Here is an 11364-nt window from a genome sequence, read left to right on the forward strand (position 1 = left end):
TCCTGACAGTGAGATGACAAGGCCGTCTTATTGTCCGACGAATTGCTCCTTAACTTAATATTAGACTTGTGAGCGGAAATCCTTGTCTTTAGTTTAGATTTTGTTTTCCCCACATAAACCATATTGCATACGTGGGACCCGTCGCCATTGCATGGTATTTTGTAGACTACGTCAGATTTCTCATTTCTGGGAATTTTGTCTTTGGTATTGCTATATATCTGCTGTAATGTGTTGTCATAAGTGAATGCTATTTTAAAGTTCTCCTTGTCATACATTTTGGAATGTTTAATCCTCTCCGATAATCCCGGAATATAGGTCGTCGATTTATAAACTTTATTATTTAACTCTTTATTTTTTCCCCCTTATTGTTTCTTACGTAGTAGTTACGTATGAGCTTATTAATCATACCCCGAGGAAATTCGTTTCGTCCTAGGATTTCTTTAATTATTTATTTATTTATTTATTTTTCAATCTACAGCACAAAGTACCTTACAGACTAAAGAAACAATAATAATTATATTTAATACATACTTATCAAATAATAGAATTTAAGATCAACACAAAATTAGATCTTGATAAGGAAAAATCAATTAATTTAAAAGAAGATAAGTCATTAAATTCTTTTAAGGCACGCGTAATAGGTGCATTACTTTCAAAATTAGTTCTGCAACTAGCAACGTAAAAAGGAAGAAAGCTTCGCAGATTTCTTTGCGGAACGTTAAAATTTATTCGCTCTAGAAGAGTTGGACAATCGACATTGCCATTAACTATATTGAAAATAAACGAGAGAGCTAGAATGGACCTTCTTTTCTCTAGAGAGCATAGATCAATAAGCAATAGCCGAGATTGGTACGGTGGCTTTGGATCCTCGAACCGTAAAGAATGCAATGCATGCTTTAGAGATATCTTTTGAACCCGTTCGATCCTATTTATCGATTGTTGATCATAGGGTCTCCAGATAATTACTGCATATTCTAAATTGGAGCGTACAAGAGAAGTAAAAAGAAGCTTAAAAGTGTATGGATCAGAAAAATCAGTGGAACTACGTCGAATAAATCCCAATACCGAATAAGCCTTTGAAAGAATGAAATTTATGTGATTATTAAATGAAAACTTTGACTCGAAAACCACTCCAAGATCTTTAGTCTCTGAAACTTTGTTTAAAACACAGTTATCAATAAAATAAAGGGTAGATGTAGCATTAAGACGCCTAGTATAAGTTAAGTGAAAACACTTAGCAATGTTCAACGACAGCCGCGACTTTTCACACCACAAATGAAGACTGTTCAAATCACTTTGAAGCTTACTTGAGTCTTCCATATTGTTAACCATCGTAAAAATTTTCAAATCATCAGCAAAAAGAAGATAATTTGAAAAGGTAAAACAACTTCCAATGTCATTTATAAAAAGAACAAAAAGTAGAGGGCCTAAAATGCTACCTTGAGGAACCCCAGAAGGGGCAACAATGGTAATATTCTTCGTGTGATAAATTTGGTCACTTATGGAGAGAACTCTTCTTATAAAATTGCTAGCCGTATTTAGAATTGCTTTCTTCTCATGTTTGGAGTTGAAATTTATGAGCCTCCCTGATGCTGTCGGTTTTTTATACCAGTCGAATGTTATTATATTGTTCTTTCTAATTATTAGGGTGTCCAGATAAGGCAATTGTCCATCTCTTTCTATTTCGATTGTAAATTTTATTGTTTTATTATAGTTGTTTAGAGTGTTAAGCATCTTGTCCATAGTTTCTGTTTTGATAATTGCAAATACGTCATCTACATATTTAGTTAATAATCGTTGTTTATTGTCAGAGTCTTTCTCGAAATTCGTCAATAGTTCCTCCATAACTATGTCTGCTATCACGGGTGATGCTGGTGAACCCATAGGCATACCCGACCTTTGCTCATAAATCTTGTCATTATACTTAAAATAGCGATTTTCTTTTATACAAAATTTGAGTATGGTTAAAAATAGATCCTTAGTTAATGGTGTGTGCTCCTGTATAGAACTCCATTTTGAGTCTATGATCTCTATGGCAAAATCTGCGGGTATACTCGGAAACAACGAAACAACATCAAATGACACTAAACTTTCATCGTCATAAATATACGTACTTCCAATCTTTTCTCTGAATTCCATGGCGTCCTTTACATTATATTTTGAGGATTTTGATAGATTTTTAAGTATACGGACAACATATTTACATAAATTATAACACGGTGAGTTAATGGACGAACATATAGGTCTCAAAGGGATTCCTTCTTTATGGATTTTGGGTAATCCGTAAATTCTTGGGGGGTTCGCGGTTTTGCTAGAAAGTAAGTGCTTTTCCCGTATATCAATAATTTTGTTTTTGTACATTCGCTCTACAATTTCGTTATTTTTGTCTTGTAGTTTATTCGTCGGGTCGCGCTTTAAAACCCGGTAGGTGGAGATGTCATTAACAATATTTTGCATCTTCATATCATATTCAGATTTTTCCATGATAACAGTAACGTTCCCTTTGTCGGCATTGAGAATCAAAAATAGCTTGTTGGTTTTTAAGAATATCTTAGCAGAATGGAGCGTGTCGCGAATAAACCTATCTCTCATTGTATTTTTCGTCCTATTGAGATGGTCACATATTAACATCGTTAAATTGTTTCTTTCAATTTCTTGTTTTTCCCTATCCTTAATTATCTGTATGCAATTTTCCCCATCTGCAATAATTTTCAATAATGGAAATTCTTTCTTGGTCGTTGGCAGGGCAAATTTTGGACCTAATGACAGGAGCCACTGAACCTCCTCTGGGAATTCAGAAGTTGTAGTGTTGTAAAACCACTCTGGTACACCCCTAATATTTAGTCGTTGTTTTTGTTTGTCTCTTAGTTTTTCGTATTTGCTAGTTTGTGTTTTCATGTCATGAGGTTATTGTTTATTGCGTCTTCACTTTCAAAAAATACATCGGAGTCACGTCTGTTAAGTTGTTGTTTAATCTGCGCCTTCAGTATATTTACCTTGTTACTTTTTTGTCGGATTAGTTCGTGTTTGATACTAATTAGTAGATTCAAGAGTTTTCTTTGGACCTTTTGGACGTAAGCTGACACTGAGTTGGTGATTTTTGTTGGCATCTTATTATTGCTAGTGTTGTTGCTAATTATGTAGATAATGTTTTTAGTAGCGTTGTTAATAAAATTGGGAGTTAAGCCGCTCCTTCTGCACCTTTCCAGGAATTTGGTTGATTCTGCCATTCTAGTAATTTGTTTTGTTGTATTTTGAAAGCTTTTGATATATTTTCTGGTTTTGATGTCATAATTGTGCTAGATGTTTGTGTAGACCTTATGCGTGTGTTGGTCACTTCGGTGTGCTCTCCCTTTGAACATGGTTAGGGTTTGTTGTCTGGCCGTTTATTGTAATATTTTGATTGTTTGTTTGAGCTCTAGGCCTAGGGTAAATAAAAGGATTGGATGTCTTATCTTCCTTTTTTGTTTATTACTGTCGATATTTCGCCTTTAATCTAAAGGCATCTTCAGGACTGCAAAAACACAATATGAATACATATAAAAATAATTATTTACACAACGTACAACAAAACATAACTTACAGTCTTGGCTTTGCCTGGTCGACTAAACATATGCGCGAAAATGCATTAACAAACAAACTTGGTGACAATAAGTATAAGCATGAAAATGTATACAATTCAAAATACAGTAATCATAAACAAAAAACATACAAACAACAATACATGAAGCGATGAACAGTAAGACGAAGAATTGTATGTATGTATCATCTCAACATTACATTATTGTTGTCCGAAGAAATGTTGCGATCGGACCGACGAATGGTTTTTTGTTTTTTTTTTCTTTTTTCCTGAACACCTGACACCTACACTATTGATTGTTGCTGTGGGTGAGAACTATATTACGATACACATGAGCGCAATTATCGGTGTCTGTTTTAAAATTCATCCTTTTATTATTAGGGGTGTTCATGATATGTAGCATCTCCAAAACATATCGCTTATTATAATTTTTCTCTTCTTGCAAGATAGCTACATTTTCAAAGTCAGGATAATGTCCCATTTCCTGACAGTGAGATGACAAGGCCGTCTTATTGTCCGACGAATTGCTCCTTAACTTAATATTAGACTTGTGAGCGGAAATCCTTGTCTTTAGTTTAGATTTTTATTAGTTTAGATTTTTTATTTAGAATTGAGATTAAAATTAAAATCAAGATTAACATTAAAATTAGGATTAAGGTTAGGACTAAGATTAAGATTAAGATGAAGCTTAAGATTACGATTAATATTAAGATTACGATTAACTTTAAAATTAAGATTTAGTATAACAATAATTTTAAGATTAAGTTTAGATTTGAGATTAAGATTAAGATAAACAGAAAGATTAATATTAGCATTAAGGTTAAGATTAAGATTAAGATAATGTCCATTATAAAGGGGAACAAAAGTATAGGGATATAAGTTGGATTCTTTTGTGGGAACGTTCGGGGCATTACATTTTGTTCTCCTGCAGAACTAAAACAAAACTGGAACGCATTCTCGGGCCGTGTTATTTAACAAATTTATTATATTTGTGATTTGATTCGTCGGACAAAATCATATAACTATATTATGAAAAAAGGTACGCAAAGATTTTCTATTCAATTTTGTGTTTACTGGGTTCATTCACAACATCCTATTAAATTTTATTCTTTCATTACATATGTGCATTCTACAAGGCTTAAATGTATAATTTCGACTTGAGTTGGCAGCTGAGGAATGAACAAAAGGCGAGCAAATCAATGGCAAAGTGAATAAAATTGAAGTCGCAACACACATAAAATAGGATATTTCCATTTTTTTAGGCAGCAAAGAGTGACAATCTTTCTTCAGCTTGAGCTATAATTTTGGAGATTGTCTTATAAATTTATTCAACTAACTAGCAATGAGAGCATATTGCAGTAGATAGGGCTTCTTAATTCACTGAAAAATCGGTATTAAGTTGAATACAAAAATTTATAGTTATCTGCAGTTTACAGTTTTGGAAGAGGCCCTGAAAAAATGAATACGGTAAATAATTTGTTATCTTATCGTTCTGCAAGGGTGAGTAGAACTCATGTGAGAATGGCAATGTGGCCTTAGAATCAACCCAGTGAAAAAAACAGAAATAATCACATTTCCAACCAAGAAAAACCTTCCTAGCCCTTAATTAGCAATAATGAGTGGCCAAGTCCCAAACTTACAATTCCCTGGTCCGGTGGGCAGCCTTACTTGACCAATATAAGCTATAAAAGAGCTTAGAGGGCCACAGGGTTCTGCAGTATTGGAACACCACCAGAAATACACATCGGATGTCTTCTTCTGTCGAGAGCCATCTGGGATGGGAATTTAATAGCTCCGCCTATATAGTACACCATAGTACTCCAGAATGTAAAGCAGTGTTGAGGCAGGCACTTTCTCTGAATCCATGTGAGTAAGAATATCAATCCATAAGCTTGATTTCGTTAGTGTTTTCCAGCCAAAAGGATTGGCTATCGCCGAAGGCAGTCGCCTCTTAAAACTTAGTAGTTTACGCCACCGTCAAGACGAACCGGTCTACATTATTCAGATATTTATAGCTCTGACGTCCTTGGCGACAAAGTTGAGCCTTACTAAAGAGTGCTGTTATCAGTACGAAGTAGATTTAGCTGAGTCGCTGATCGATATTCTCGAAAATGGGGCTGCTGAATGGTTAGAAACAGAAAGATCGCTTCGCACTGCAAAAAAAAAATTTAATTCACAGACCTGATTCAAAGAGGAGGATACCATACTAGCTTTAGCGGATAGTTGGTTTTAACTCGACCTCACCTGACCTTAAAAGCAAGGAGATCATGTAGATTGCCCTTATGCCTAAGCCGCTGCATGATTTCAAAAGCTGAAGAACGATATTCATACATATGTATGTACTATAGCTCAGGCTCTTCGGTTATTCGATAAACCGAATTATTCGAATGTGACTTAAGTCGACTATAGTAAATCGGTTAGCAATATGCGAGTAGTCGAAAGCTGTCGACTATCCGATTAACCGTTCACTTTAGATTATTCGGTTAACCGTTCATTATCGGTTAATCAAATATTTTAAGTTCGAGTTTTTTGCATTTATACGTATGTATGTATGTAAATAAATATATGAATAGCTTTTTTACATTCGTAGTATTTAAGTTTGCATGTGAAATATTAAAGCAAACTTTTTTTTTTTTTAATTTTATTGCGAAATAGTTTACACACACTGCTAAAGCAATACCTAACTCTAATTTTCGCGATTTTATAGGGCTTTCTTAAATGATTGTTAAGATAGGGCGTGGAAGAATTGTGGAACAAAACTCCACCACATATGGAACACATTACTTCCTAATAGCCCTCCGATTTTTCGAAAAAAATCCCAAACCCTTTTGCCTTTTGCTGCTCTTTATATTTCAACGTATGTATGTCTGTATGTACATTTGTCAAAAAAATTTCAGTGAAGGTTCTGTTCCTGAAATTCGATTTGCTACAATACTCGAATAGTCCACGCAAAGCAACTATTTGAATAATCCAAGGCGGCCGACTATTTGAATACCATTAACCGCCTTACAAGCATGCGAACGGTTAAGAATCGAATAATAGGTTAACCGAATAGTCGAATAGTCGGTTGATGTAACGAGCCCTAGTATGTACATATGTATGTATGCACTTGCAGGTATCCTAACTGCACTACTCGGGAAATATTGCTCCAACACGCCTCTTCGAATGACACTCGACATTGTTAGTCAAAAACAACAACAATAATGACTTTGACAATGTTGCAACCAAAATTGAAACCGCCAAGAGTGCAACATTCCGATGCATCAACGCACTCTCGCCATTGGCATTCAAATATTGACAAAGGCACAAACGCATGCACATCACAATCACAGCATCAATGAATAAATGCTTGAAAAGGAATTTATCGCGTAAACGAAGAAATGAAAATGGAATGTGCAAATACTTCAAATGTCACAGTGTGCAACTGCAAGCACCGCCAGGCACCAGAAATGGTACGTACGTACATGGTGAGTAAGCGGTGGTAGGGGGCAGGGGGTGCTGCGAAATATTTTGACTGCCGATAAGGCGATATGCCACAATGGCTGCCAAAATGTGTAACTACGGACGGAGGCATTACCATAAAATTAGGAGAATGTAACACAGGCAATGAAGCACACAACACGACGACAATTCGAATCACAGCAAACACCTGGGCAGGGCACTCCGGTGCAACAGCAAAAATTGGTAATAATGGCCAAAGAGTTGACGCAGTGTAGTGCCGCTCTGGGCCGAGACGAGCTATGTCGAGTTGAGCTGTGCAGTGGAGTCTTCTGAATGGCTGCAATAACAAATGACATCAGCAAATCGCATAAAGTCATCACCAGACAAAAGGCTGAAGGATAAGGAAAAAAATGGTAAAAATAGAAAATTGGTGGAGAAAGTGAAAAGGAATGGGTTTGGCATTGAAAGAAACAAAGTAAGGTGGACCTTTGGGGGCACTGCACTCGCTGGTGACTAAAATTTTAGCCGCAGACATTCTCCGTTCAAGCATTCGTGTAAAAGGAATGGGGCACTTGCCAGCGTCGAATAAACTTAAAAGAAGCCAATGAACAGCATAAGTCAACTTGCCGGCCAACCAATCCCATCTAAAATTGCAGCAGGGCGACAAAATAATAAAATGTTTGCCAATAAGTAATATATTTGGTTAAATAGTCTTAAATGCTGTGCATTGTTGCACGTTGCACTAAAACGGGTGCCGTTGTCCTTTTGTAAAACCTCGCTCTATCTTTTTCGCCGGTATGGCACAGCTTCTCATTTCGTTTTGGCCAAATTCTTCCATGCCTTTGTACGTTTTTAGATGTTGGATACTTTTCACGTGAACGCTTTCTACGCTGGTAAAGCCATCAAACATCTGACACATTGCTGACACTGATTACAGTCTTGCTCTCTCGATTCTTTTATGTGTGAAAAAATTTCCAGAAATATTCTGCAACCATTCGATTTTCTTACATTTTTGATTTATTTCTTTCGTTGTTTTTATTTTTTTTGCATGCCATACTTGGAAATGATTTGTGCTGTTTGCATTGGAATTTGCGCATTTGCACTTCAGCACACAAAATTAACTCGAGACAGCAGTGGCATTGTGGAAAGGTACAAGTCAAAAGATATGTAGATGCAAGCAAAATAAGTAAAAGAGAAGTTTTTTTTTTTAAATTACACAAGTGAACGATTGCAAATTTATAGCAGAATGTAAAATACATTTTCTCCTGCAGAATTTTCTTTATTTTCTACTTGCCGCTCTTAGCTTTTGGTATTGCCTTGCAGATACCCGGGCCTGTTCTACATTGCTAAATGACCACGTCATCTATGGTGGATAAGTTTAATGTTTCCGCGACGTATAGTAGTTAGCATGAAAAAAATATAGTAAGGTAGAACCGCTGAGAGTCACTTTTAAAATTCTTGACGTTTCCAAACATTTTAATTTTTAAATTTACTCACAAACTCACACACACATTTTCATTTTCAATCTCAAGCAACAACAATTTCAAACAATTTCAATTTTTTATTTTCACTTTTATATGATTTTAAAATGTTGGCAAACTTCAAAAAAAAGTCATGGCCGACAAATTGAGAGAACGGTTCTACCTTGCTATGTTTTTATCATGGTAGTTAGTACATATAACAGCAGTGCCGAGCCGAGCGAACGGTGACAAGCTGTTAAATTATCTACATAAAAATGCATGTGAAAAAAACTGAAAAATATTATACTCTTTATTTTTATTTTGAAATCAAAAAATTTTAGAGGTCGCTCTAAGCTCCCGAATCTTTCCATGTATCTTTTAAAAGAAAAAAATATTTTTAGTGAAAATGGTATAGGATTCTTGAAAACTAATACTTTTCAATCGGAAAACTCAAAATTTTTTTCGCTTAATCGACATATTTTAAGCAATGTTGACGCTGTTTCCATTTGAATGAGAAAATATCATCATTTACTTTATTTCCAAATTTTTGTTGACTTTATTTCGCTTTTGAAAAGGTAATTATGTCAATTGCAATTATGGTATGCGAAATAGTGGCAATTGACCTTATTTCCGTTGCTCTTGTTACCTGTCATCTTCTGCCTTTTTCTGCCTATTTCGCTATTTTATTTTGCCTATTTTATAGGTTTTTAAGTCCTAAACATCCGTTCCTTGGTCATATCAGTCCTGTAAAACTAGTTGATAATTTGAGCCCACAGTGTCCTAATTGATTAACCCTTACCAACCCAGTAATCTTTCATAACTTATCTAAGTAGTACTGTCCACGGGACACACTGAATAAATCTAAAGCATTTTTGAAAGAAAACAAAGGCATTGTGATTGCAAAAAATATCATAATCACATTTATGTATTGTTCACTCATTTACGGGTATTACAAAGAGATTTTAAATGCAAAAAAGTATATAACTACTTGTGTTATATACTTCAATATTTTAATTTTTATGTTATTTATTTACAGGTATTAAAAATAATTTTTTAAAGTAGCTGGTGTTGACTTCTTGCGCAAGAAAGAAATGCATGTTTCAATCGTTCCACTTTTATTTCTCAAGCTCAAATTTCGCATGTCCGCGGGAGTGGGCGCGCACGCGGGCAAATAAAAATTCATTCCGACCACACTATATCGAAATGCACGCATTTTTTATAGATAAATGCAGAAATGTTTATTACATAAGTTGTTGTTAAAAATTTTCGTCCACGAGGCGCAGAAATTCCTTAAAAGTTCAGTTTTTCATAAAAAAAAATTATTGAAAAGCAAAAAAAAAAAAATTGTAACGCAAATAATTTTATTGTATAGTTTAATGTTTCTTAAATCTGCACCCAAAAAATTTTTTCATTCGGACACTTCAAAGAAATATAAAAATTTCCAAGACACTGCAAAAATTTTCAATTGTTGATTAAAAAAAAAAAACTATTTGGAATTTTGCAACAAAAATTTCACAGTGTACTATCCGACTACAAAACTCGGCGCTGCCTGAATATCATTGAAAAATATTAATGTTGGTAGTTCCACTCTTAGATACACAAAACCTTGGTGATAGAGTATATAAAGTGGTTTTTCGAACAAATGAATACTTTAGGTTTTATACGTAAACGAACCTAAAAATGTGTTCGCGAGACACTTGTGGGCTGTTAAGGGTTAAACTATATTATCCCTAAAGTACGACACTAAGCTGGCGTTGGAATGTTGAACGCCGCCAGTGCTGTTCTCTCATTGCCCTTCTTTCATTTCTGAGCCGGGCTACTTAGGGCCACAATAAGCAGTGAACACCAATCCATAAACGGACGAAAATGCAGAGCAAACAGCCCCACTTGAGTTTGCTGTTTTTCTGAGCTGATGAGACCCGCATCAACTGTAACGCTCTTACTTCGGTGCCTACTCGATGAGCAAATTACCTCAATGGAACTATGTGGCCGCAAGCGAATATTTATGCATTCTAAGAGAAACCCATATTTCCTAGCAATTGTTTATTTTAACTGAAATGAAATGAAAGCAGAAATCAGATTTAATGCAATCAGACTATTTAGTAAATCTCTGAGCTCAGTGTTAGAACACTGAGTTAAATTTAAGCGAAAAGACTATAAACTGCATTTGATTCGACTTAAATTGTTAACATGTAAATTTAAAATTAACAACAATAATGACGCAAAGTTGCCGTTGAAGTCGTAATAGATGCAGCAATGTTATTACCGTGGATGAGTAAAACTAAAGTGATGAAAGTGGGCCTGAATAAAAAGAGTAGTTTAAAACTATCAGCGCGGCGTAAAACATAAATGTAATTAATTATACTTACAGCCAATAAAGGACATACGTGCAAGTTGTAAATATCTGAAGCTGACTGGTATTTAATACAAAAATTGCAATAAACTGAAACATCCTTACGCTCAAAATAGCTGCTGTTAAGAGAAGAGCAGTTAGGGCTGCTTGGTAGTAAATCGAGTGAAATGTGGGAGTAAGTAGGTCAGTCAGCAGGCAAATGAGGCCAGTTGCTTGTACTTGTGTACATATGTATGTATTCATTACACTGCCGAGTTAATGTTCCCTCGTTCAATTTTACAAATGCAAAATATCGATTACCGTAATTCAACATTATTGAGATAAACTGAGTGCGAAAGGATCTCTTAACAAAAAGTTACTTTAAACACCGCACGAAATAAATTTCCCGAACAATGCTTCATACCACTTCTTGTAAGGATGCACACTAGGAGTGTCTTTATATTTACAAGCTCGACATTTGGTTCAATCCACATCCAGAAGAATTTGATATTGATATTGATATTGATATTGATATTGATATTGATATTGAT

The 11364-nt window shown here is 35.0% G+C and overlaps 1 protein-coding gene across 1 annotated transcript; it reads right to left on the reverse strand.

Moving 5' to 3' along the window:
• Positions 1-250: 250 nt before the first annotated feature.
• Positions 251-1986, reverse strand: LOC118753307. The gene is made up of 2 exons (XM_036488183.1): positions 1468-1986; positions 251-448 (listed from the first exon to the last, which is right to left on the reverse strand). The coding sequence occupies exons 1-2, from the start codon at positions 1888-1890 to the stop codon at positions 341-343; spliced, it is 531 nt and encodes a 176-aa protein (XP_036344076.1). The 5' UTR covers positions 1891-1986; the 3' UTR covers positions 251-340.
• Between the last annotated feature and the right edge of the window lie 9378 nt (positions 1987-11364).

The sequence above is a fragment of the Rhagoletis pomonella genome, unplaced genomic scaffold, assembly GCF_013731165.1.
Source record: "Rhagoletis pomonella isolate Grant_MI unplaced genomic scaffold, Rhpom_1.0 Rhpom_scaffold_02342, whole genome shotgun sequence".
Lineage (NCBI taxonomy): Eukaryota > Metazoa > Arthropoda > Insecta > Diptera > Tephritidae > Rhagoletis > Rhagoletis pomonella.